We start from the raw sequence: 27,231 nt of genomic DNA on the forward strand, positions 1-27,231 counted from the left end.
GTAAAGGTCGACCCCCGCAAGATGGCGGCCCCCTTGGAGCTCAGTTGCTGGGGAGGCGGCTGGGGGCTCCCATCGGTTCACAGCGAGTCCCTGGTGGTGATGGTGAGGCCGCCTCGCGGGCCAGGTCGCGGGAAGAAGGGGCGGGGTCAGAGGCGCGAGGCTGACTTGCCCGTTTTCCGCTGCGCTACCGGGTCCGGGAGAGCCGGGCCGCTGCACGCTGCATCTCCCTGGGCTCCCTCCCACCGACGAGTCCCAACCCGGCCTGTGACCCCCGCCGAAGGCCGGCGGCAACGTCAAGGCTTCTCGGCTTGGGTCCGAGTTTTGTTCGCCTCACAAAGCTGTCTGGGCGGTGGAGTGAAACCCCGAAGCAGGGGGCGTGCCCTTCGTACTCCGCATCCCCAGGACCTTTTGGGGAGCAAAGCCCCCGAAAGCCGTGTAGCTGGCGCCTGCGTCCCTACTGGAGATCACTGGGAGGGATGTGGTCTCAGTATCAGTCGTCTTCTGCCTTTGGGGGATGGGGCTGTGCAGTAAAGCTGCTCTGAAGATTTGCATTACGCACTCGGTCTAAAATGTTTGATTGCAAACTCTGTTTCAGGCTTATGCCAAATTTTCTGGTGCACCCTTGAAAGTCAATGTGATAGATAACACCTGGAGAGGTTCAAGAGGTATAGTGTAAACCTTTACACTCCCCTTTCTGCACTCTTTTTTTTTTCTTCTTCCATTTAAAGCTACGAGGTATATAGCTATAGAGTCCATTGAAGATTTAATTTCTTACGGTGACCTTGGCTCTGGTTGCTTATGGTTTGATCATTCTGAGTAATACCTCAAAGTGCAAGCCAAATCACTGGAAATTATGAGAAATGAAAATGTTCTCTAGAACCACTCTTTGTGAAACTGCAAAAAAACTACGACAAGCTTACTCATTTTTTCCCCTCTAAATGTGCAATTGCTATAGTTTTTAGGGTATTGGAATCTCTTCAGAGGAAATCACATTGTGTCCTTGTATATAAACTGTTTTTTGATTATAGGCGATGTACCAATTTTGACAACTGAAGACAACATTGTTTCTCAGCCAGCAAAAATACTAAACTTTTTAAGAAAACAGGTGGGTGGTTCACTTTGAAGAAGAAGTAGATTGGTAGATTATTGATCCCTCATGTTGGGCTTTTTTTTTTTTTTTTCCACACTCATTAGACAATTGGAGATACCTGGGATATGATTTAAAAATAGATTTGATAGATTTGAGAATCACTACTGCAAAGCTTGAGTATCTGTGATTTGAAAGTCATGATGAGGTAGAGTCAATTTATATTTTAATACACTTTGCTTGCATTTTATTGAAATTTGTATGTAAGTAGATTTAGCCATTTTCACTATTACACTTACTGACAGGATTGTCTATTTTGTCACATAGTTGGTACACATTTTGTGCTGGGCACAACATCTGAGTTCCCACCAACCAGCAACTATATTTCATTTTTAAAAAGCTCGATAATATATCTAAATGTTTTAACAGTAGAGCGTTATGTATCCAAAATGTTTAAACATGTAAAATTTTATATAAAGGCAAAAGTTATCTTGGTTTTGCCCATACTGTACTTTAAAAAAAATTGTGTCAAGCAAATTTTGAACTTTTATAAATTGGAAGGTTTTTTTCTTTTTTAATGAGGAGAAACACAGCCAATTGGAACTGTTTCCCTCTTGTTAAAAATATTAATTGCTTTTATTAAGTTTGTACTACATGCCATGCACTGAACTAGGTCATTTACAAGCATGAAAATAATAGTAGTTAATAAATTATAACATTTATTGACCGTATTGTGTCTGTGATGCCGTGCTAAGAACTTTATGTGCATTAAGCAATAGGTTTCACTGGGTTTGTATTTCTCTTTCCCCCATTTTAATACCATGTTTGCCACTTGTGAGGAAATACAGGAATCCTGATTTGATTAGTTTTACTGTCTTTGGGATTCTTCGACTTCTGAGTTTCTTTGGTTTTATTTATTTATTTTTTTATAGAAATATAATGCTGATTATGAACTCTCAGCAAAACAAGGGGCAGATACATTAGCTTATATTGCTCTCCTTGAAGAGAAGCTTCTCCCTGCAGTGGTGAGTGTTCTTAAATATTATAGGATTTTAGTGGCCTAGTTGCAAATGTACATAGTCTGCTTAGAAGAAAATCAATGAGAAAAGTCTTAAGAGAAAGTTTTACTTACATGTTAATCTTGATTGCTTCATATTACTGTGAAACTGGATTCTCTTAGGCATTCAACTAGTATGTGAAACAACAAAGTAAAAGAAAATGTCATTTTGGAAATTCTTTGTGGGAGATGGATCTTTTTGCTCCAAATATAGAATTGGGTGCAATTCATTCATTCACTGAATGTTTATCGAGCACCTGCTATGTGTCAGGCCTTGTTCTGGGTGCTTGGGATATAGCAGTCAACAAAACTCACACATTTAAAATAATCTTGTTTTATCCTGAGTCATTCTAACTGGAAAATTTGTATGAAGTCACTTATATAAAGATTATTTATGAAAAACTCACGTTGAGTGGTCTTTTAATAAAAGAACATCTTTGTAGTGTTTTTTTTCTCTTCTTTTGCAGCTTCACACATTCTGGGTTGAGAGTGACAATTACTTTACTGTGACAAAGCCATGGTTTGCTTCACAAATTCCCTTTCCTTTGAGTTTGATTCTGCCTGGAAGAATGTCTAGGGGAGCACTGAACAGGATTCTCCTGACCAGAGGACAGCCTCCCCTCTACCACCTCCGAGAAGTGGAAGCACAGGTATGATATGGATTATTCTCCAAGCAAGGGCCCTAGAGAGAAAGGACAAGAGAAATAGCAGAAATGATTTTACCTAGAGATGTCAGCCTCAAAGATAGTTTAGAGTATCTTTTCTATTTTTGAGATACAATTTCATCCTTATTAGATATACAGAGATGCCAAGGAGTGCCTAAATCTTCTATCAAACAGATTGGGAACATCTCAGTTTTTCTTTGGAAATACGTGAGTATTCCCCTAAAAATCATTCAGATATTTTGTGCACATATATTCAGTGAGCAGCTATTTAAAGCAAGTCTTCTTATCTCCCCAAAAGATGAGTTTTTCACTTAAAAAAAAAAAGAATCAGTTTTTATTATAGGGAACTTTTTCTATCAGTGATAATCTAATATTGACTTAATAGGCTGTAAATGTGAATTTAAAACATCTAAGACTGTTCCCACTCTACCTCCAATCTATTTAACACTTGAGTAAAAATGAATCTATAATGACAGTTTCATTTTCTTCTAAATAAAATAGTCTAAGCTACTCAATGAGTAAAACCTTAGCTGCATCATTTTTATAAACTAAAATGGTTAGTAAACCTTTTAAAAGACTGTTGTGTAATTCAGAATTGAGAAATTTGAAAAAAAATTTAAACACAATCCCAAGTTAATATTTTCTCATGTGCTTAAAAAATCTTTAATATTTTCTTTTCTTTTTCTTTTCTTTTTTTTTTTTTTTTGAGACAAAGTCTTGCTCTTGTCACCCAGGATGGAGTGCCAGTGGCGTGATCTTGGCTCATTGCAACCCCTGCCTCCTGGGTTCAAGCAATTCTGCTTCAGGTTCCCAAGTAGCTGGGAACCTAGGTGCCCACCACCACACCCGGTGTTTTTATACTTTTAGTTGAGACGGGGTTTCACCATGTTGGCCAGGCTTGTCTCTAAACTTCTGACCTCAAGTGATCTTCTTGCCTCTGCCTCCCAAAGTGTTGGGATTACAAGCATGAGCTACTACACCCAGCCTTTAGTTAATTTTTTCTTACGTGCTTAAAAATCCTTAATTTACTTCTAGGCCCTCTACCTTGGATGCCTATGTTTTTGGTTTTCTTGCACCTCTTTACAAAGTACGGTTTCCTAAAATTCAGCTACAAGAACATCTGAAACAGCTCTCCAACCTCTGTCGCTTTTGTGATGACATCCTGAGCAGTTATTTTAGGATTAGTCTTGGAGGTAAGCTGACTCTTCTTCAGCTAATGTTTGTTTGCATATTCTCCTGTGGATGTATAAGCAAAATCCACTAATTTTAATTTTAAAAGTTTTTGTGGTGTCTTAGTGTTTTATAGGATTTCAAGGATTTGTATTTTTCCAACTTCATTTTTATTCTCATGTTAGTTCTTATTTAAATAGAGAAATAGGTAGTTGCCTTTTATTCCTCTGGAGTTTTGCATTTCTTGCTGCTTGTTCTTTAAATATTGCCCCTTTGAAATGGGTCATTTTCTTCTAAAAGGTTAAAACCACAGGTATTAAGTCTTCGCTGAAAAACAGTATTTATCCTAATTGCAAATGGGCAATTACTTTAAATGATTCTTACCTGCTGCTTCTAGCATTTTCCTGCGTGAACAGATATCAGCAGCAGATTGATTTTGGTGAGGTACACTCCCATGATTCCACTACTCGAAAACTGATTGCATCAGAATGGAGGTATAGTAAATAGAGAGCACCTGTCAGTTAGGATGTGCTTTGTTGAGACAGTGGGGCATTATGCTTAAGTGATCCAGATACTAAATTTCTATTGGGAGGGTTGGCTGAAATTGTCCTTTTAAGAAACAGGTTATAAAGATAGCTGGCTGAGGTGGACAGTTTATTATTTAAAGGTGGGGTATGTGTTGTATATGAGAAGGGGTTAGCAGTTGGGAGTCATGAAATTAAGTATGTTCAACCTTGTTACTTGGTAGCAATGATGAACAAACCTGACTATTTGACAGATAAAAAAACTTGGGCCTTTCCAGACTTACTAAATTAGAATCTCTTAGGCGTCAGTCCTAAGAATTTGTATTTTTTAAGTTCTTCTAAATACTCTGGATGTCTGGTGGGCAACTTTTTGGGAGTTACTGCCTTAGAAAACTATCCAGATAGTTGTGACTGAAGACCTATTTGAAATGGGTGTGAGAAAGGAATAGCTTAAATTTGAGAAGGAAATGAGGACTGCTGTGCTTTTTTTCTTTTTATTAAAATTATACGAATTACTGTGGCCAGTTGCGGAACACTTGGTTAGCAGTGTCTATTTAATAGGCAAATTTTCATCCTTTTTGCTCAGGGTTTAGTTTTGGATCATATCCCTCTCTTAACTTTACCTTTAAACGCAGAATGGCTTTTCTCTTTACCTTTTTTTGGGAAGGGTGGGGCACTAGACAGGGTGGGTAGACTCAAAATTCTTTCAATCGAAACAGTTTTAAATGCTTTAAAAATTTCCTGTCTCTCTCTGATTTCTGTCCTGGGTTCTTAGGCCTCTCTCCAGCTGGACAAGATACGGTAGATGCAAATCTACAGAAACTCACACAACTTGTAAATAAGGAATCCAACTTGATTGAAAAGGTCAAGTCTGCTTCAATCATTTTACCATAGTTTAGCATTTTCCTTTCTGTAGCTAATAATGTCATTTGGGTCACACATTAACTGTACCCTTTTAGGTTTTTAAACAGTTTATTTTTCAGAAAACTGTTTGAATATGCTTTTACTAAAGTTGTATGTAATGTAGTGTTCTGAAGCCAATAGTGGCCCTGTTGCTTTGGGGAAAGATCAGATAAAAGGGTATTGGGTTTACTTTTGCCACACGATTAGTACCCTTTAAGCTGGGAAATCCAAAAGATTTGCTTTAAAAAAACAAAGCAAAAACACTTCTTGCTTGCGTGTCTGCCTCTCTGTCTCTTAAGTTAATGTTTCTTGAGATTGTAAGCACCGGGCTTATCCTTTCTTATGAACAGCACCACGATGTCCTTTTCTTTGTTCCATATGAAAGTTTTATTTTTTCTCCTTCTTGTTCTTCTATACTCTAGATGCAGTCTATAGTTTTTCACCAGTGTAGGTATTTTGCCACTTTGGGGTATTCTTTCATAAGAGAGAGAGAGATTGGGAACTGGATAAGGGAGAGAGCCAACAAAGGAAATTTCAAGTGTGATTCTAGTTGGAAAAATACAAGAGGTTACATATTTTTTTCCCTCAGGAACTGATAAACTTGCTTTTTTTTTCTGCTCTATTAAGTAATACTTATTATTTTACAAACTCAGGGCAATTAGGCCTAATGACATTGGCTAAGAGTTTTTGAGGTCCAGCACTGTGTTTCTTGAGCTTGATGTGGGTTATCTCATTTAGAACTGATGCAATGCTTCTGGATTAGATTAGATTTAAAGAATTTATCTTTCTTTTTGCCCAATTTCCTAGCTTTCTTTGGTCTACACCGTCTTGGCTTATAAAAGCTGGTCTTTTTTGATTGGAATACAGGTCATTTTCATTGAGGCAAAGAAGTATAGTTGAAAGAATAATAGTTTTGGAATCAGAAGACTTGGGTTCAAGTTTCAGCTCTCATACTAGGATGTGACCTGGGGCAAATCACTTAACCTTATGGAGTCTCATTTTCCTTCTTATCTGTACAACAGGGAAGATCTGTCTGCCTTTTCTTCACAGTGTGTCAGGAAGATCAAATAAGATATTGTACATAAACAGTTTGCAAACTGGAGCTTAGTGTAACAGTACTGCTTTTATGCTTACTATCATAAGACCTCTTTAAGTTATGCTATAGTTGAGTTCAGTAGAATATTTATTTTGTGGAACTACTATAATTCTGTGAAGGTATGTGAAGGTATCAGGGATGAGGCACATTGCTTTTTGCAGAAACTGAGTCAGCTGGTATTTGAGATATGACATTTAGAATTCTTGAGATTATTTGCAAGAAAAAGGTTTCTCTAGCAGCCCAGGAAACATATGGTTCTGTACTCCTCTAGGCTATAGTTCAGATGGGGAGGCCACAGTCCACGTAAGCGGTGCCACAGCATTAGTCAGATGTATCTTTTGTACTTTCTACAGATGGATGACAATCTTCGCCAAAGCCCTCAGCTTCCTCCTCGGAAACTGCCAACACTTAAACTGACTCCAGCAGAAGAAGAAAACAATTCCTTCCAACGGCTTTCACCCTGACAGTAGTCATGCTTTGTGGCCAAAGTCAAACGATTGTTGCAGTAATCTCTTACACTTAGTGTGTGAAGGCAAAAAGCAAGCTTAGGTATTAAGAAAGACTAACCCAAAAGGAACTTTCTATGACATCTATTTTTATTATTAATATTATTATTAAGAAGCTTGCATTCTAGCTTGGCAGTGCATTTTAAATAACATCAGTTAATACTAAATGAACTTGGTGGGTGGGGGGAAGAAAAACACATTGTACTGTATACAAAAAAGCTGCCTTATTCATGGCAGATTTTTGCCTTTGGTTCACATGTTGCTGACCAGAAGCTACAATTCTGTTCTGAATGTGCACTCCTAATTTATTTGAGTTAATTTATTCAGTTTATTAACTTAGTTTTCTTAGATCAGCCAGAATACATAATATGTGGCTCTTTGGCTGAGGCTTTTTACTTCTGTTTAGAAATTTGATGCCTATTTTAGGAACCAGAAAAAGATAAATTGCTTCAATAGAAGAGACCATATTTAACTTTAAAAAGTGATAAGGAATGTGCTTTTTAATTATGCTCTCACAAGTCTAATCTTTTGGGGGTTTAGTAGCACGTAGATAAATATTAGAGGTGGTTACATAAAATAACATCTGATAATATGCACTTCAGTATGATATTGGTCTTTGCTGATGTGTTCAATGTGGGTTAGGATGGGTTCTTTTAGTTTTCTTGGGCAAATGTGACAGTTTGAGACTTATGTCTTTGTAGTAAATCTTTAGTTGTCTTTCTTGTATTAATTCCAGGAGAGCCGAACGTAGTGGTCATCGTTACTATGCTAAGCTATAACATGTTACTGAAATTGCTCAATTGCTAGACCCTATTCAGGAGGAGCCCATAGCCAGGGTAGTAGAAATACTTACTGTGCATCTGGTCCAAGTTCTCTAATCTTGGCCCAGGCTAATATTCTTTCATAAGATGCATATCATGCAGTCAAAAGCTTTCTGACAACCAATTATTTTCCATATGTCATATGTTTTACCTGCAGTTGGAGAATACAAAGGAACAATCAGAAATAGCAGCTTTTAAAGAATATTTTCTATTTATTGGTTGCTGAACTGTTAAAGGATGTGCTGGGGTAATTTTACTTATAATAGAAACTTGCTTATTTTAGTGGTTGAGATGCTTCTGTTGTCCTAAAACCACTTCTGAGGTTTTTAAAATACAGAACCATGTTTTGGATTAATGTCTTAAAAGATTACTATGGTGCTTAGCCAATCTTATCAAGTCCTGCAGAAGCCGGTATGTTAAGAAAATGAGCTTTGTAGTCAAAAGACTCATCTAATTTCAGCTGAGTAGAGCTCAGCTATGTTTGACCCACATCCTTTCAATTTGTTCTGTATTTAGGTAGCTATTTATACAGGACTCCTTAAGTCATTGTAAATATTTTTTCTTGAAAATTTTAACCAAATGAGAAATAAGGTAGTCTTCAAAATCTTGGTCATCTGTTTGGATGTATTTAGGGAAAGTACCTCATGAGATGCACATTACTTCTACAACGGTGTGTGTGTGTGTGCGTGTGTGTATGTGTGTGTTTCAGTCATCTTCAAAGGCAGATTATTAGATTTCAGCAGTCTGAAATCTAAATAGTTTATATTGGAAATCATGACTGTGAGACTTTATTGTTCTCTAGGATGGATGTATATTGGAGAAGGGTGGTTAGCACATTCATCAGACATCTGTTTATGCTTTGATCAGAGCCAGTCATTTTTAATTATGATTTATATCAGACTCTCCAAAAGTATTTGAAGTATATTACAGTTATAATGTACATTACATGTATATTACAAGTATATTACATGTAAACAGAACAATTATAATTTAAAATTTTAAATTTTTAAGGAATTTTAAAAAATTAAAAATTTAAATAAAAAATTTGTAGAGGATAGAACTATGTCAGCACTGACAGGTTCTAAAATTAAGAGGTAAATTTAACTCCAAGTTTCTCCATGGGCAAAGTTAAAAGATAATGCTAGGTTATGTCAGTTTTTCTTTTAATGAAACTACTGATGTCCATTAGGAAGAAAAATGTGTTTCAAGTTTTGCAAGAACATGGAGCCCATGTTCTTCTGATATGTAGACTTTGATAAAGAAGCATACTGTAATGTTTCATGAATCAAAATTTTAATCAGAGGAGGTCATTTTAGAATAACAAATATTTGTCTTTTTGTAGAGGGAATGACTGTCAATATGATTTATTTGCTTTTGTGTCATCCCTATTTCAAACTGTCAGTAGCCTTACATTCTCGCTGTGGTCCATGATACTTCCAGATTGCCTTTCCTAAGATACAACATGTGATTTTAGTGAGAGTTTATATATTGGGTTACTTAGTTGAGCTATTTGTGTATAAACAGATGAGATGACAGGAAGCTGTAATTGAGCACAAAGTAATTGAGGGACCAGCCACACAATATAGGAATTTCTTAGAAAAGAATGTTTTCTCAGGCTGAACAGACCACTTCTGACCAGCCTGTCATGATAGGTTGTGGATAAAGTGTGAGTTTGCTGGGATAAATGGTCTACAGTCTTAAACAGAATACTGTGAGCCAATGTCTTTTGGAAGTGATGGTGGAGGATAATATAATTAAAGGGAATATGCTTGTGTTTATTTTTGTTGGTAGTATATGATTAGAAAAACTGGCCAGATAATTCCCATGAGATGAAGATCTTCCGTGAACAAACTGCCCTCACTCATCCGTAAGACGGGACTTTTTAAAGTAACATTAAAGAAGCTATAAAGAACACTGAAGGTGATCATTCCTTCAAAACTGTGTTTAGACCACGCAGAAGATGGGCATTAACAAACCAAATTTCAACTCAAGTCTGTTTATATTATTTTGGGGGTACTGGAAAGCTGGAGATTTTATAAAAGCAAGCATTTGTATTTCCATTTATAATTTGTATTCATTCAATGTTGCTAGATATAGTAACATGAAGGAATGGGGAAGCTTATTTCAGTCAGAGAAAAATTTTCATAAGTTTGTAAAAATGGAAAAACTATTGAAAGAAGCAGAAATAGGTAACAAGGATAGTATCTTAGAAAACCTTTTGGTTAAGGCAGCTTCATGTGATAAAAGTGGGATTTGAACTTGGTAGTGTTTCCTGAGAACCTCCTCCAAAAGTATGTATTTACCAGGCCTGTTACATCTTTCTGATTTTTTTTTTTTTTTAATCAACTGTTCCAAACTTTAATCCTTTTAAAACCCAGATATAAATGCTTATATGTAAAGACAGGAAGCTAAGCAATGGGTACCTGGGATCTCTCTCAACTATTTTTATAACTTCTAGTGAGTCTAATTATTCAAAATAAAAATATTTTTAAAGTAAATTCATAGATTAAATCTATCATTATATAGACTATGATTTAAAATTTAATTTTCTAAACAGTATTGAACTTAGTTTAATAAATATATGATAGAAATACAATTTTTATTTCATTCTTAAGAAAAAACTCATGTTTGTAACAAATGATATCTAAAGATCTATTTTGCCTTACCAGAAAAGGAAAAAAAAAACTAAAACCAAAAAGTCCTTTTCCCTAGGATGTTAAAAATGCTGTGATTTTAAGTATCTGATTATATTTTTCTCTTTCTATGGTAGCGGGATTTACTTCTGAGGATAAAATATTTTGAAAAAGCTCTGTCCCTTGATGTGGTAGTTCTCCCGTGCCTTGTACTGGTTCTCTCTCCAGTTGCATAGTGTGACAGGATGCTCACTTTTAATGAAGAAGGTGTAGCTTTTCGTTTTAAGCTGTAATTGTCCTTGTCTTGATTTGGTTATTTTTATAATTGAAATCTTGAGCAACAGAGATAATTTGGATAGCAATGACGGTTTTTCGTATATGTTCTTGATATAAAGAAGTATTTTTTAACTGCCATTCAGCTTTGTGGAATTTATGTTTACTTTTCAGTGTTTCCATATTTCTTAATCAGATTTTAAGAAAATTTGTTATTTTGAAATCAAAGGTCAGTAATCCCATTATCCTCAAACTTGAAGTTTCATTAGATGTTCAAAATGCTAATTTTCGCAGAGATACAAGGATACATTTTTTTTTTTTTTAGTTTTTGTTTTTAAGGGTTTGCAAAATAATTTGGCCCCCAAACTCTTGGGGTGTAGTGTTTGCTAGGAGCCCAGGTTACCTGCCCTGGAATTAAATTGTGATTGAAGTAGAGAGGTACTCTAGGAATTTAAAAGGACACAAAATTTTTTTTTTTCCAGACTAGTGTGCCATGGATTTCAGATAAGAATTAACACTCTTTTTTTTTTTTTTTTAAGACCGTTTCACTTTTGTTGCCCAGGCTGGAGTGTAGTGACACAATCTCAGCTCACTGTACCTCTGCCTCCCAGGTTCAAGTGATTCTCCTGCCTCAGCCTCTGAAGTAGCTAGGATTACAGGCGCCTGCCACCACACTCAGCTAATTTTTTGTGTTTTTAGTAGAGATGGGGTTTCACTATGTTGGCCAGGCTGGTCTCAAACTCCTGACCTCAGGCGATCCACCCACCTTGGCCTCCCAAAGTGCTGGGATTACAGGCGTGAGCCACCGCGCCCAGCAAGAATTAACATTCTTAAACAAAGGTATCAGAAAGGGTAACTGGATTTGAAGGTTTGTGAATAGGAAGAGAAATGTGATAGAAGATTATTCAGAACAAAATAAATAGACAACAAAATAACAAGACAGGAAAATAAGTCTGTATCCTTATTATTAATCATTTGAAATTATGCTATAATATTTTTTAAAAATAATCTTTTGGGTTCTGGGAGCATCAGTTTTTAAGGAGTGTTTTTTTCAGAACATATTGTTAGGTGAATAGAGGGTTCCATGGCCAAGTAAGTTTGGGAAACAGTGGGTTAGACAAAGTTGAGTTACTGTTGGCCTTTCAGAACCTTTGACATGCCAATGTGCATTTTCAATCTCCAAGAAACACCTCTATTTTATACACCGTTTCCCTAATTTATATGGAGTTTTTGGTTTTGTTTTTTTGGGAAGGAGTTTTGCTCTTGTCACTCAGGCTGGAGTGCAGTGGTGCGATCTCAGCTCACTGCAACCTCTCCCTCCTGGGTTCAAGTGATTCTCCTGCCTCAGCTTCCCAAGTAAGTGAGATTACAGGCGCCCACCACTACACCCAGCTAATTTTTGTAACATGGGGTTTCACCATGTTGGCCAGGCTGATTTTGAACTCCTAACTTCAGGTGATCTGCCCATCTTGGCCTCCCACAAGGCCAGCATGAATTCCAGCATAATTCATGCTGGAATTAGAGGTGTGAGCCACTGCACCCAGCCAGATTTTTTTAAAAGTAGGTATCTTGTGGGATTTGTGTTCTGAGAGATACATCTAAGGAAATGCAGCCCTGGAGTGTTTTTGCTAGTTTATGTTCGTTGCAAAGGGTTCTTATTGTTGGGTGCCCCTCTAGCCAGTGGTAGTAAAATGGGAAGAGACAGGTCAAGACTCACTTGAACTCTGGCGTTTAGAGAGGGATGGCTGTGGGCATAGATATGTGGTTATTTAGGCATTTGTGAGGCCCCTGGTTATTCCATCCCCTTTCCTTAGAATCTCAGTTGGCCTGGAACAACTGTACAGGGGTCTAAACTGGTGGTTTCAGAGGACTAACCAGTTCCTAAGCATCCATGAGGCAGAGGGAACTTGTATTTCCAGAACAATTTTCCAGACCTTTCCTGGCTGTGCTTTAAAAGTGCCAAAAAGGCAATGGGTGTTTATGACACTAAAGTCGCATACAAGCTGGTATGATACATACATCGTAGAAAGCCTATAGTTGCTTCAGTGACAAAGCAAAGGAAGTTTAATATTTTCAAGTTTTGTTCATTACTGAAGACAGTCTAAGGTTCATAGTTTTCACTAAATTCTAAGCAGATTCTATATCCAAAAACATTTAAACCTCACTAGGCCTCCAAATTGGAGAGAGTTAACTAAATATGCTTGATTTCACTTCAGAGTCTGAAACCAGATTACTAATCATGTGCAAGGAAGTATTTTGTTTTTGCAATGTATACAACTGCATATATGGAACACCGTTTTGAATGTGTATATGAAAGAAGGCTCGCCTGTGAGTTCTGAGTTGTGGTGTAATGGTGACATGTAGCCACATGAAAGGCAGTTGGATCTTTGTTCTGATTCTTCAGTCTTCCTCTCACAAATTCAGAGAAATGTCTTTTAATCATTTCGTTTATATATCCCAGATCCTTGGAGATCATGAAAAATAGCTTGCCAGTGTTTGCATCAGCCCTCAGCAAGTCATGAACCATAGAGAAGGTCATGGGGCCATTCGTTCTTTGGACCTATTGGTTACTTCTGCAGTACTGGCTTCCTTCTCTCCAAGAGAAGGAGTAGTGTACTCAAGATCTTAAATGCATAAAAATCAGTTTTACTTCTTTTCTGACTTCATTTTTAATTTTGTGAAACAGGAAATCATGTTTTCCCATTTTTCTATTCCTTTTGAAGTGGGAATTTGAAGTGCTTGTAATGTCACGTTAGTGTCTGATCAATTGACAGTAAAGAAAAGAAATATATGTATGCAGTATGCATATTAGTTTTGTCCCACCAAGCCTATCTTTGAATGGCAGACATTTTAAAACATCTGTTCTAGTTGCACAACTACTATAGCTTCATTATAAACAATCTTAAAGTAAGCAATGTTGGCCATAATTTCAATATTCTAGCCTTGCCGAGTGTCACTGTATTTTATTCAGAGACTATGTATAAATACACTAAAGTGGTGATGGTGATCGATATTGTAAAGAATTTATTCTGATAAATCAGAAACTGCATATAATGTCAAAATAGATATTTTCTCAATAAAATCTCAAATCGCCTGACTGCTTATTAATTCTTGATTTAATGTTATTTATTCCTTGAGATAAATCTTTTTATTGGGAATAATTTTTTGGTGGTTGAATGTAGTTGTTCAGCGCTGGGACTATACACATTTTAAAAATGTCCGTTCTTTTTTTTTTTTTTTTGAGACAGAGGTTTATTGTCACCCAGGCTGGAGTACAATGGCGTGATCTTGGCTCACTGCAACCTCCACCTTCTGGGTTCGAGCAATTCTCTTGCCTCAGCATCCCCAGTAGCTGGGATTACAGGCACCGACCACCATATCTGGCTAGTCTTTTTTTTTTGTATTTTTTTTAATAGAGATGGGTTTCACCACGTTGGCCAGGCTGGTCTCGAACTCCTGACCTTAGGTGATCTACCCACCTCGGCCTCCCAAATTGCTGGGATTATAGTGAGCCACCATGCTTGGCCAAAAAAATGTCCATTCTTTCTGTTAGGCGTTGAGACCACTGTGCTCTTTCCACTGCAGGCTGAGGGAGGTTGGAGGCCTGCTCTCTAGGCGCTGGTTTGTGTAAGACCTCAGATGCTCACACAAATTTTCAAGGTTATAGTTTTCTCATCTCTTCGGCTCTGTAAGTTTCTTGTAAATTATACCTTTTGCTTGTCCATACAGACCAGTGATGGTCCATTGTAATTGAATGGAAGATTTAACTGAGAAAAATAATGTAATTTTAGTTGGAGGGAAGATACTCAGGGTTTTTTTTTTTACTGCTTTGTTTATGGGGCAAAGTAGATGGTGACAGAGAACCCTGTTATTTGTAGCTGTAAGATAAGGGCAAGTGTCTGAGAGAATGGGTGTCTTTGCTAGTAGAATTTTTTAAATTGAAGTGTAATTTACATATAGTAAAATGCATAGGCCTTCCAAGTAGAACTGTGCAGGTATGTAAGCATTTTTCTCACATGAGAAGCCAGCTACATCTTTGTTGATATTTCTGTCCTCAAAGAATACAAATCTTAATTACTTATGCACTTTGGGTTCCAAGTGAAAGCCCTTGGATGGATTGAGGTGGTGAGTAATGATCTTGCTGCTGCAGGAGATCAGAAAAGAGGAGTTGCTATTGTGGAATAATGGAATTCTTTTGTGGAGAGACAGCTATTTAGAGTCACAAAGCTGAGAACCATATGACAAAGAGCTTCAGAAATCTTGGTTCTTAATTGCTCATCTCAGAGGCTTGACTTTCATCTGAGACTATTTGGGGAGCTCAAGAACTCCTGGATGTCCATACTGGTCTCCTTCAGTGGATGGTAGGCTACAACACAGGATGCTCTCTTTCCTTTTCTGCAAACAGCAGCTATTGCTGGGAAAACTCTTTTAAGTTTTGCCATGTTGGGATCTTGTCTTCAGTGAGTCTCCAGAGCAGAAAGATCACTAAGTGCTGCACATTATGCTTGAGACAAATGTAAGAAAACAAAAAGGAAATGGTAGTGAAGAAATGTCAGGTTTTATCTTACTCAAGATCATCCTGTAGTTAAGTTCCTAGAACAAAGGACAAATTGGTCTCTTCTTGACCAGACAAGGGCTTCAGTAGAAAGAATGAGAAACCATGGTCCCTCTCTCCAGGTATATGAGTCAGCCTCCTGGAATGCTTTAGACATCTGTGATTAAGAAACGAAGACAGCTGTGCATCATCAAAGACATTTCTAATTTCCAGTGCAGCCAACTCAAGGCTCCAAAAATTGTGCTTTTCCAAGTAGAATAGAAGTTATTATATTTAATCTGTGTTTTGAGTGAGTGGAAAGAACAGGGAAACTTTAACATATATAAATACAATTAGGATTGGTTGCCCAGATCCTGGTTTGGCTGGAGAAGGTAGTCTACTCACAAATTCACATTTTGAAGAAGCTAAGACATCTTTTGGTGTAGAAGAAGGCATGATACTTTGCAAATAACACAATTAAGACCAAACAGATTTCAGCTTTATTTTAAATGCAGGAAGCACGCTGACTTATTTGAAGACTCATATTGTGCCCCTTCTGATATGTGTTGTACTAGTTTTCTCCATGAAGGGAGAAATTGCGTCTTTAATGAACATGATTTACATTTTCTGTTGCATATGACATCCAATTCACAGGGCTGACTAGTGCTGAAATGGTTTAGAAAAAGTTGGGGAGTGGGGAGTGTATATAGCAGATGTAGAAATTAAGAGGAAAAAAGCCCCAAAACAAAGGAAAAAATAGGGAACACACATGGCCTAATAGAAATTTAAGCAAATTTAATCCTATCTCTGGATTTGGAGCCTTGCAAACCACGTTCATGCCAAGATTAACATCCATCATTCAGTGTATTTAAAATACTTAAAATAGTTTGCTTATAAAGTGATGTCCCAGTGATGACCGCTGTGTGGAGATGCCCGCATGTCTAAATCATCATTATTTCAGCCACCTAATCTCTCAGGGAAGAGGATGCTGTGGAGGTCTTGAGTGCCTGAGATTTCCGGGCACTCATTTATTTGGGGAGAATTAAAGAGAAGGTTACAAAGACTGCCCTCAAGGAGCTAAAAATATGAGAGAGATGCACATAATTTAAATGCAGTACAATTGATTTGGCATTCATGTAGTTTTCGTCTGCTGTCCCAAAGAGATAGTTTAGAGATACCTTCCCAAAACATAGAACGCAAAAGGAAATGCAGACTCAGTTTTCAGTTCAGACCTTGCAAGACTCTGAGATCCTGTGGTAGAGGTGCACAGCTTGGGAACATGTGGCATCAGTGATTAGTTTTATTGGTTAGTTCATTTACAGTTGGGGAAGCGGAATCAAATTTAAAAGGGATCAAAAACCAATCAAGTGCTTAAAAGAGAGGGAATTGAATACAGGAACTGGTTGTATAGATGAAAGGAACACCCCTCCACCCCACCTCCCACCACCAAATCCCTGCCTTTGTGGGCTTATAAGAAGGGCAGCAAGGAGGCCAGTGTGGCTGAAATGGAGCCAGAGAGCCAAGGAGTAGAGAAAGATGAGGTCAGAGGGTGAGCTGTGGCCCATCAGAGGGCAGTCCTCAATTGCCCACCTTGGGATGTGTTTGGAAATGTATGGTGGCAGTTCTGTTGTCACAGTGAAGCGCTGAAGCCATTTAAGCTGGCCAGGGCTAACAAAGCCCTGCTCAACAAAGAATTGTTCAAACCCAAATACCAATGTTTGCTGTTGAGAGAAGCTGAAGACCTCATAAGCCCTTGTCAGGTTTCACAGAACAAAAGCAGATGATGAAAATCGTGATGTCCTGCCAGCAAGCAGGCTTTGAAAAAAAGAAAGGGTTGCTTAATGCAGAAAGAGTGCCAGCTTGCAGATTTTAGAACAGCAAGCCACTTTGGTGAGAGAAATTAATCTTATGATAAAAGGCCTAGACTCTAGGAAGATCAGCAAGGAATTACTCTAGATAGGATATAATTGGGGTGATGGAGGTGAACGAGTAGGTTGTAGAAAGACAATGGATTTTGGACTTAGAAAGCGAGACTTAACATTATATACCAGATGTGTGGTTCTGAGCAACTTACCTGACTCTTAGTCTGCATTGCTGTTTATTGCAATACAGTTGAATAACTAGATCTGAATGTATGATCATTTTTATGTTTATGTTTTAAAATTATTGAAATTTAGAAGATACCAGTAGAAAGAACTCCATCCCATCTTTTATGAATAACCCCTGTTAACATGTTACCTAGTCTTCCAGTCTTTCTCCATGCTCACACACACATAATCCTGTATATATTGTCATCTGATAGTATCTACTATTCTGTAATACGCTTTTTTCATTTAATATATGGTAAATGTTTCTAGGTTGTTATATATTCTGTATGATTTTGCGTGGCTATGTACAATTTCATTGGATGGACGTAACATCATTTATTTCTTTCCCCTTGTGATGGACAATAAGGTGAGTTCCTCTTGTAATGGTCCTTGTTACGTATTGTTATACGGTTTCTCAGGAAGATTATGCCCCTTTATGTTCCCTGCAGCTCTATGCAGGAGAGCCTGTATTACTGCAACCTCAACAGTGTAGAGTATTATTTTTCTCTTTCCCATCTTGATAGGTAAAAAACAGCATTTCATTTACTTAAGAACTAATATAGTTGAGTATTTTTCCCTATGTCTGTTGTCCATTTGTATTTCTTCTGTCAAATGTCTATTCATATTCTCCATCACAGGCAAATTACTTCTCTAAACTCCTGTTTTTCAGCTATCAGGTGGGATTTCTGTGGGGCTAAAAGGGATTCTACACATTGCAGGTCCAGAATCTGGAAGGTACTCAACAGTATTATTTATGAAACTTCATGTTTTTTCTTGGATTAACAGCTTCAGAGGATGGAGACTCTCTTCTTTATTGTATCCCAGCGCTGAGCACAGTGCTTGGAACATAGAATGGACACAAAGAGTTTTCAGGAAGGAAGAATAGGTGAGATTTGGAAATATTTTGAGTATATCAGGAAAAGGGGTGAGAAAAGTTGAAGCCAAGATCCAATGAATCACCAGTGAGAAAACTGGCGGGCTCCTCAGATGCTTACTAATATTAATGTGGAAGAATTTGAATCTTAAATACGAGGAAAAAATTTCTTACAGATAGATGTAGCTAAAGGGTATTAAACACCTATATCCGAGGCTGTAGCCAGCCTTGAAAAGTTGGGTAATTGTTACTTTGTAAGCAAAGTATTTTAAGTATACTAGGAAAGGTCACTAGTAAAGGGATTAATATAATTAAGTTTTTGTAAAATGTATAACTTTTTTTTTTTTTTTGAGACAGGGTCTTGCTCTGTTGCCCAGGCTAGAGTGCAGTAGTGAGATCTCGACTCACTGTAACGTCTACCTCCCAGATTCAAGCAATTCTTGTGCCTCAGCCTCTCGAGTAGCTGGGACCACAGGCATGAGCCACCATACCATTTTGTATTTTTAGTAAAGATGAGGTTTCACCATGTTGGCCTGGCTGGTCTAGAACTTCTGGCCTCAAGCGATCCACCCTTCTCAGCCTCCCAAAGTTCTGGGATTACAGGCATGAGCCACCTCACCCAGCCTGTGAATAATTTTTAAAAATCCCGATTTTCACATATTAGATTTGCCTACATTGGGAGTACATGTGCAATAATAATATAATATAAAAATGGTATATAATATAAATATAGAGTAACCCAGAGAATTGGTGCCTTAAATGGAGAGGAGAGGATTGGTATCAGGTCTTGTTTCATTCAACATGTCCTATGATCGTGAGGGAGCAATCAGTGGTTTGTTAATGAGATTTGCAGATGGCTTTAAATTGAGAGAGATTGTAAACAGCAGGAGTGACTGAGAAATGATACAAGAGAATCTGGAAAGGTTAGGAACATGGACAGGAAATCAAATGATTCAGCCTGGAGTAATGCAAGCCAATCTGACATCTGGGGCCAAATAAGAAAAAATACAGATACGCTTTGGAAGAGGCAAATATGGAAAATAGTCATCTCAAAGGAGGTTGGAAGGATGGGTACTAGAGGAAAATGAGAGACACAGGAAGAAGGATGTCAAATGCCCACTATGTGCCTAGTATTTATCATGTTGATTTCTTTTTGACCAAGGTTAAACAATTCAGTGCCGTGAAAGAAATGAGTTTTTTGAGGATTAATTATGCACAAGAGCTCGGGTACTTAATGAAATAAAAACTCAACCTGCCTCTAGTTGATCCTAATGTAGAGTGTTTTCAGTGTAGAACGCATTGTGGAAGTGGCCTGGGGTCTCTAGAAGAGCTCCAGTGGGAGATATTACTTGCCACGTATCTGCCTGGCCATTTCTCATTCCATGGCTATTTCTTAGAACTCTTGGAGCAGCCTCCACCAGGCTATCCTAGGTGCCAGCAGCACCATTGGGAGCTCACAAAACCTTTGGCAAGTTAGCCCATTTGTCCACCTTAGGCAAAAATAAGACATGTGCCCCATAATCTGTTCTTTCCAGTCATGCCCCTCTTCCTCGCTCCCCTGGGACATTCATGTTAGCCTCTAGTAGCATAGAACTCCCAACCCAGCTCTTTGCCTGGGTTTCTCACTGTACCTTATCTGTCTCTCTTGCTATAAAGTTCTGGCAATCATTTGTATTTCCTCTAGATGTCAACAAGCTAAATCTGGTTTAACAGCAGCATTGGCTTAATTTACAATCTGTGATATTTTTTAAAATGGAGCCACTGGTTCTCATTTTTTTGTTTAGTTTTAAGGCCTTGAGAAATTGGATCACAGTGAAGATTCCATGGGGATAAGAAGGAAGAGGACACAATTACTCTAGGGAGGATAAACCCCGAGCAGACACGATTGACTGTATCCATTCCCCGTTCTGAGGAGAGGACCAGAGCACTGGGATGAAAAATGTGTTGAAGGAGTGAGCTAGAAAGGAAATGGATCAAAGACTTCTAACTTGTGTTCCAGTTCAAGCTTGTAAGGTATGTTAACGGCTCAGATTGGAAGCCTGAAGCTGATTACATTTGCCTTACAGTAGGAGCCTCTTGTGGCTGAAGCCTAAGACAATCCATCCATTAATTCAAACACTATTTACTGAGTGCCTCCTATGTTCCGGGCGCTGTTCTTGGTGCTCAGGGCACATCAGTGAACAAAACAAGGACCTCTGCCTTTGTAGTACTTACACTCCAGCAGGAAAGACAGTTAATAATGAACCTAATAAATAAGCAGATTGAATCACATAGTAGGAAGTGATATGTGCTCTGGAAATAAAAAAGGTAAAGCAGGGCAAGGAGGCTGGGAGCACTGGGGCTGGGACAAGTGACGGTATGAAATATGGCAGGATAGGTGGCATTGGAAACTTGAACAGAGGCTTGAAAGAAGTGTGGGGCTGGCCTCTAGTATCCAACAGCGTTCAAGGCAGAGGGCACAGGTAGAGCTTGTCTGGCATGTCTGAGAACGAGCAAGGACACCAGTGGTCGGGAGCAGAGTGAGCAGGGAAGCGCACAAAAAACGAGGTTGAAACTTAGGGGAGAGAGCAGACCAGGCAGGAGCTTGAAGGCATTTGCAAGGCTTCGGCTTTTACTCTGTGCTATTGCAAAGTTTTTGAGTAAAGAAATGATGCCACTGATTGCTTTTTTTTTTTTTTTGAGACGGAGTTTCACTCTTGTTACCCAGGCTGGAGTGCAATGGCGCGATCTCGGCTCACCGCAACCTCCGCCTCCTGGGTTCAGGCAATTCTCCTGCCTCAGCCTCCTGAGTAGCTGGGATTACAGGCACCCGCCACCATGCCCAGCTAGTTTTTTGTATTTTTAGTAGAGACGGGGTTTCACCATGTTGACCAGGATGGTCTCGATCTCTCGACCTCGTGATCCACCCGCCTCGGCCTCCCAAAGTGCTGGGATTACAGGCTTGAGCCACCGCGATTGCTTTTTAAGGATTACTTGAGCTATGGTGCTGAGGCTAGACAAGGACATATAAGCAGGAAGAGAAGCTGGGAGTATATTGCAGTGACTTTGAGCCAAGAGATGGTGGATGAGGATGGTAGCAGTGTAAAGGTAGGAAGACAGTAGATTCTCAACAAGATTAGATGTGGGTTGTAAGAGAAAGACAGAAAGATGACTTCAAGGTGGCATGACCACTGGCTTAATCAAGTTGCCATCAACTGAGATAAGGAAGGCTATAAGCAGAACAGTTTTCAAAGGGAGATTAGGAGTTCCATTTTTGACACATTGAGTTAGAGATGTCTATTGAACATCCAAGTGGAGATGTTGAGTAAGGCTGGAGACCAGGAGGTACCAACTGAAGAGTCGTCAGGGTAAAGGTGTTATTTAATATCACGAGAGTGGATGAGACCATCAAGGTTTAAGTTATAGAGAAGAGGACTAGAAACTGAGCCCTGGGGCATTCTGAACACTAAGAGACCATGGAGAACACCAGCAAGGAAGGCTAAGCCCAGTGAGGTAGGAGAAAAATGGGAATAATGTGTTATTCTTCATGCCAAATGAAGAATGTGTGTCAAGGAAGAGGTAGTGATTGGCTGCACTGAACTCGGTTAATGGATGATGTTAAATGAGGACTGACGCTTGACCATTGGATTTAGCAAAATGGAGGTCATTGGTGACCTTGACAAGCAGTTTTGATGGAATAGTGGGGGCATAGGTCTAGGAGTAGGTTCAAGAGAGACTGGGAAGAAAGAAATTTGGAAGAGGGAAAAGAAAAAAAATGATGAATATGATAATTATAAACAGCATAAGAAGGCTGGGGAAGTATCTAGAGGTAAAAATGCCTTCCCCTGGGTCCTCGAGCTCACATCAAGGAGGCAGCCATTTATTTATTTATGTATAGCTGGAAAGCAAATTAATGTGCAGCAGCAGTGTTAAGCTAGGTCACTGGGAAATCTTCCCCATTAACAGAAATCCACATGGGGTTTAACAGGGTTTGTTGAGGGACTTCTTATTTATTACAAAAGGATTGCTGTTTGAAACATGGGCTTTTTCTCACAATGATGAGTGAAATTATTTTATAAATAGGGTCTAGCATATTCATACTTTTATCCTTAGTTAAGCCAGATGATGTGGAGACCCAGGTCAATCACTGGGATATTTTCTTCTTCATGGAGGATTTTACTTCTGTGGTTTAGGTAATAGAATTTTCTTTTTTTCTACTCAGGCCTGGGGCCCAGAGTGCATATGAAGTAAGTCTGCGTCTTTATTTTCCACTTGAGCTAGTTAATGACTGCATGCATTCATCAGGAGACAGGATGAGAACATATTTGAAAACTAAAGTGTTATCCCTACAGAAGGCATTGAGGGTGCTGATGGATTAGGGAAAATGTGATGTTTTAAAGGCACAGAGTAGTCTGAACAAAAGCAGAGGCCATGGCATCATCCTCTCCCTTACCCTCTCTAACTAGTCAATCACCTCGTCCTATCTGCTTCTTGCTGTGGTCATTACTTGAATCGGAACCAGTGGCCTCTTGCATAGCCCTAGTTTGGCTTTGTCTGGCCTTTGCTTTCCCGGATTACTGTCACAGATGCACCATTGGCCTCTCAGCTTCTGGATTTGCCTCTTTTCAATGCATTTTCTACCTTGTTCAACAGAGATATTTCTCAAATATGAAATAATCATGCTTCACTGTTGCTTAATACTTTGATTGGCTCCTTACTGTTACCAAGTTCAAACTCCTATGACAGCTTATAAGACATTTCATCACCTGGTTCTAGTTTGTGCCCCACCTTCTGTCTTCACCATTGAAGATCCAGCATGAAACTACTCATATCCCCAAGTACTCCAGACTTTCTTTTAAATCTTAGGATGAAGAGATTCCAGTGAGGGATAGGAGAAGCCACAAAATCAATGTAACAGGGCTAAACAGAAAATTAGAGTTTTAAGCTCCATTAAAATAGAAATGCAGGGATGTTCTTTGTTTTAATATTCCTTTGTTCAAAGTATACCAGATGTTTCCATTTCCACTTGTGTAATGCATGTGTAGAACAGCACTGCACATAAACCAGTAGTTGGCCCTTCCTTCTCTACTTGGCTTTGAGAACTCTCATGGTCAGTCCTTGGCCCTGTCTTCACGCTTTGCCCACTCTACATGCTCTTTCTTGCTTGTCTTTTCCATTCCCTGGGCTTCAAATGCTGCCTGTATTTGGAAGTCTTACGGATTGACATCTCCAGCCCAGGCATCTCTTCTGAGATTAGACTCCTACCTAAGGAGAAATGTCTAAGACGTCAGAGCAATCTCAAGCCTGTACAAAGCTAAACTCTGATCTTTACTCTGTCAAACTCTCGGTTTCTGCTAGTCTTTCCCATCTCAATAAATGTCACCTGTATTGCTCCACTGCTCAAGCCAGAAGCATAGAAACTTACCTCTCTTTTACAGTTTTTTAAGTAAACCGACATGTAGGCATTGTTTGAAATATTTTATGCATGTTAACTTGTTTAATCTTCATAACAAATCTTCAAGGTAGCTACTATTATCACCCACTTTTTAGATGAGAAAATCAAGGCATGATGAAGGTAATTTGCTAAAGGTCACACAGCTTACTCATGGAACTGGGATTTAAACTCAGACAATCTAGCATCAGAGTTCATGTGTTTAACCTCTACCCCAGCTTAGGCACCGCCCTTTAATTCACCCTACATAGAAACCACCAAAAATCTCCTGAATTCATCAACAGTCATAGGCATCATAATCTTTTGCTGAGACTACCATAATAACTCCACGGGGATCTCCAGTTCCATCCTTGTCTTCCCCCAACTCTCCACTCCCAGTCATTTTTCCCAGAAAAGCCAGACCTTAACTTCAATGTAATTTTTCTCCCACTGGGAATCCTTCCTTGGCTCTTATAACTGAATCACATCCCCCCAGTTATTTTCCTCATAGCACCCTGTTGTCTTCTTTCATACTAAGTTTTTCTAATTTAAAATGGTACATCTGTGCTTTATTTTTATTTTATTTATTTGTTTTCTGAGACAGAATTTCACTCTTGTTACCCAGGCTGGAGTGCAATGGCGCAATCTCGGCTTACTGCAACCTCCGCCTCCTGAGTTCAGGTGATTCTCCTGCCTCAGCCTCCTGAGTAGCTGGGATTACAGGCATGTGCCACCACGCCTGGCTAATTTTTGCATTTTTTAAGTAAAGATGGGGTTTCACCATGTTGGCCAGGCTGGTCTCGAACTCCTGACCTCAGTTGATCCACCTGCCTCAGCCTCCCAAAGTGCTGAGATTACAGGTGTGAGCCACCGTGCCCGGCCCTGTGTTTTATATTTTTTAATGTAAGCACCACGACAGCAATGATTTTATTTTGTTTTCTGCTGTCTACCCAATCCCCAGCACAGAGCTTCAAGCATAGTAAGTACTTAGTAATATATGTGAACAGTTGGATGAATGAGTCTCTAATAATAAGTAAAAAGTGACTAATCATTTTTATTTTATGTGTTAAAATGAAGGTACAGTTACACTTCTTTATAATGAACTAATGAAAGGAGGCTTATGAATTAATGAAAAATATACGCAGCCATCAAAAACGATGAGTTCGCGTCCTTTGTAGGGACATGGATAAACCTGGAAACCATCATTCTCAGCAAACTGACACAAGAGCAGAAAATCAAACACCGTATATTCTCGCTCATAGGCGGGTGTTAAACAATGAGAACACATGGACACAGGGAGGGGAGCACTACACACTGGGGTCCGTTGGGGGTAAATGGGGGAGGGACGGGGGGGTGGGGAGGTGGGAAGAGATAGCATGGGGAGAAATGACAGATACAGGTGAGGGGACGGAAGGCAGCAAACCACACTGCCATGTGTGTACCTATGCAACAGTCTTGCATGTTCTTCACATGTACCCCCAAACCTAAAATGCAATAAAAAAATTATATATATTAAAAAAAATATGCAACATATGATTTTAAAAAAATAAAATGCAGTTTTATTGTTTCAATGCAGAACATTGTATAATTCGGGTATGCATGCCACCCATTGCCTCTAACCCCACACTCCTTCCTAAGAGATTCCATCCATACTCTCACACTCCTCGCTCAGCTCATTGGACCAGGGATGGAAAGTGACACAAGCTGGGCAAATTAGATTCTCCCTGTTCAGAATTTAGAACTGGGAAACTGAGAAACAGATCTTTAAAGTAACTGTGTTCATCTGTCAAATGTTTTTTGAGAACCTATAATGAGCTGATCATTGGGCATGTGATAAGCAAGACACATCTCTTCTTGAAGGTTTTTACAATCATCTGAGAAAACTGATGAGAAAAGCTGCTGCTGCAATTCAGAGTGTTGAGTGCTGTGATACAGGTATTATAGGATATAAGTACTATAGGAGCACATAGGAGAGGTCCCTTATTCGATCTTGGGAAGGCAGAGAAAGCTTCCCAGGGGAGGTGATAACTTCACTGGAAGAAAGCTTTATAGATCCAGGAGAGAGTGGAGGTGAAGGGGATAGCATTCCAAGCAGATGGAACAGAAAATGCAAACAGTGCATTCAGTCTGGTATGTGAGGGTTATGTTGAGGGTGGAATGTGGTCTCCATTATGAAGGCCCTTGTCAGCCTAAGCAAAGTATGGGCTTTTCTTGAGGGCAGTGAGAGTCCTGAACAAGGTTTTTGTTTGTTTGTTTCAGACAGGCTCACTCTGTCACCCAGACTGGAGTGCGATGGCACGATCTCGGCTCACGACAACCTCCACCTCCCAGGTTCAAGCAATTCTCCTGCCTCAGCTTCCCAAGTAGCTGGGATTACAGGCACCTCCCACCATGCCAGACTTTTTTTTTTTTTTTTTTTTTTTTTTTGATTTTTAGTAGAGATGGGGTTTTGCCACATTGGCCAGGCTAGTCTTGGAATCCTGACCTCGGTGATCCATCCATCTTAGCCTCCCAAAGTGCTGGGATTACAGGCGTGAGCCACTTCTGGCCCGGAACAAGGTTTTTAGCAGAGGAGTGACATGTCAAGATTTGTATTCTAGAGATTTGTAGTCTTAGGAGAAAGGTGTTAGAAGCAGATGGATCAGTGAAGAGATTGCTGTAGAAATTTGGACAAGAAAGGATGATGGCACGGATAAGTTGGTGACAGTGGGAGGAGACAGAGTGGATGGTTAATGATATTTAGGATGATGAGGGGAAGGGAGAGAGGAATTCAGCATAATTTCCAGGTTTAAGGCTTAGACTAGCAATAGATAGGGGAGTCACCCACTGAGACAGGATATACATGAGAGAGCTCAAAGAAGAGATTGAGGCTGGAGACATAAATGTGAGCATTATCTGCGTAGTATTAATTCAAATCTTTGGGTGAGTTTGTGGAGTGAGAAAAGAAGAGGTTTAAGGATGGAACCCTAAGTAGCTCCAACTTTGAGGTGGCTGGATGAGGAAGAAGAGCCCACAAAAGTGTTTGAGAAGATGCACCCAGAGAGCCCATTGGCAATGCAAGAGTGATGTCACAGAAACCAATGGTAGAAAGCCTTTCTAGAAAGTTCTAACCAATGTCGGTGCTCTAACAAAACAAGCACAACTTCAAATGTAATTAACTTCTTATGAATATCTAACAAACATGAATGTTTCTCTTAAGTAAACATTATTCTCAATAATCTTACTCACAGCCTCCATTTGCTTGTCTCAAGAACACTTTGAAAATTCTCTAAGAGCAAAGTCTGAATTCATGAAGGTTTTCTAAATTCGGTTTTCAAATGTTATTACATGTCGGTTCGTGAAGTGCGTTTGAATGTCAGAGTTGAGAATGTGGAAAAAAGTAGACATAAGGAAATTTATTTTAAAAATGTTTTTCAACTTTAAGGAAAGCATCTAACAACCCACTAAGTTTAGCATTTCATGTGTGTTTATGACCTGTCAAAAACTGCCAGAAATTTACTTGTGAGCAAAAAGTAAAAGATGTTGCCTGTTTGTCATCTCTCAGAGTGTCCAACTTCTGAAAGCCACTTTGCAACCCAAAAAGAACTTTCC

General features: G+C 39.0%; 1 protein-coding gene across 3 annotated transcripts; it reads left to right on the plus strand.

Moving 5' to 3' along the window:
* Positions 1-6: 6 nt before the first annotated feature.
* On the plus strand, positions 7-24,926 carry MTX3 (metaxin 3). Of its 3 annotated transcripts, XM_003920806.4 has the most exons (9): positions 7-102; positions 596-665; positions 1,029-1,105; positions 2,020-2,112; positions 2,612-2,794; positions 2,940-3,016; positions 3,845-4,002; positions 5,279-5,367; positions 6,856-10,206. In XM_003920806.4, the coding sequence occupies exons 1-9, from the start codon at positions 22-24 to the stop codon at positions 6,964-6,966; spliced, it is 939 nt and encodes a 312-aa protein (XP_003920855.1). In that variant the 5' UTR covers positions 7-21; the 3' UTR covers positions 6,967-10,206. The 3 variants fall into 3 exon arrangements, with proteins under 3 accessions (XP_003920855.1, XP_074240419.1, XP_074240420.1); XM_074384318.1 differs by lacking the exons at positions 5,279-5,367; positions 6,856-10,206 and adding an exon at positions 20,015-24,926; XM_074384319.1 differs by lacking the exon at positions 5,279-5,367 and having other exon boundaries at positions 6,856-6,944.
* The last annotated feature ends 2,305 nt before the right edge of the window (positions 24,927-27,231 follow it).

This window comes from Saimiri boliviensis, chromosome 1 (genome assembly GCF_048565385.1).
Source record: "Saimiri boliviensis isolate mSaiBol1 chromosome 1, mSaiBol1.pri, whole genome shotgun sequence".
NCBI classification, from domain to species: domain Eukaryota; kingdom Metazoa; phylum Chordata; class Mammalia; order Primates; family Cebidae; genus Saimiri; species Saimiri boliviensis.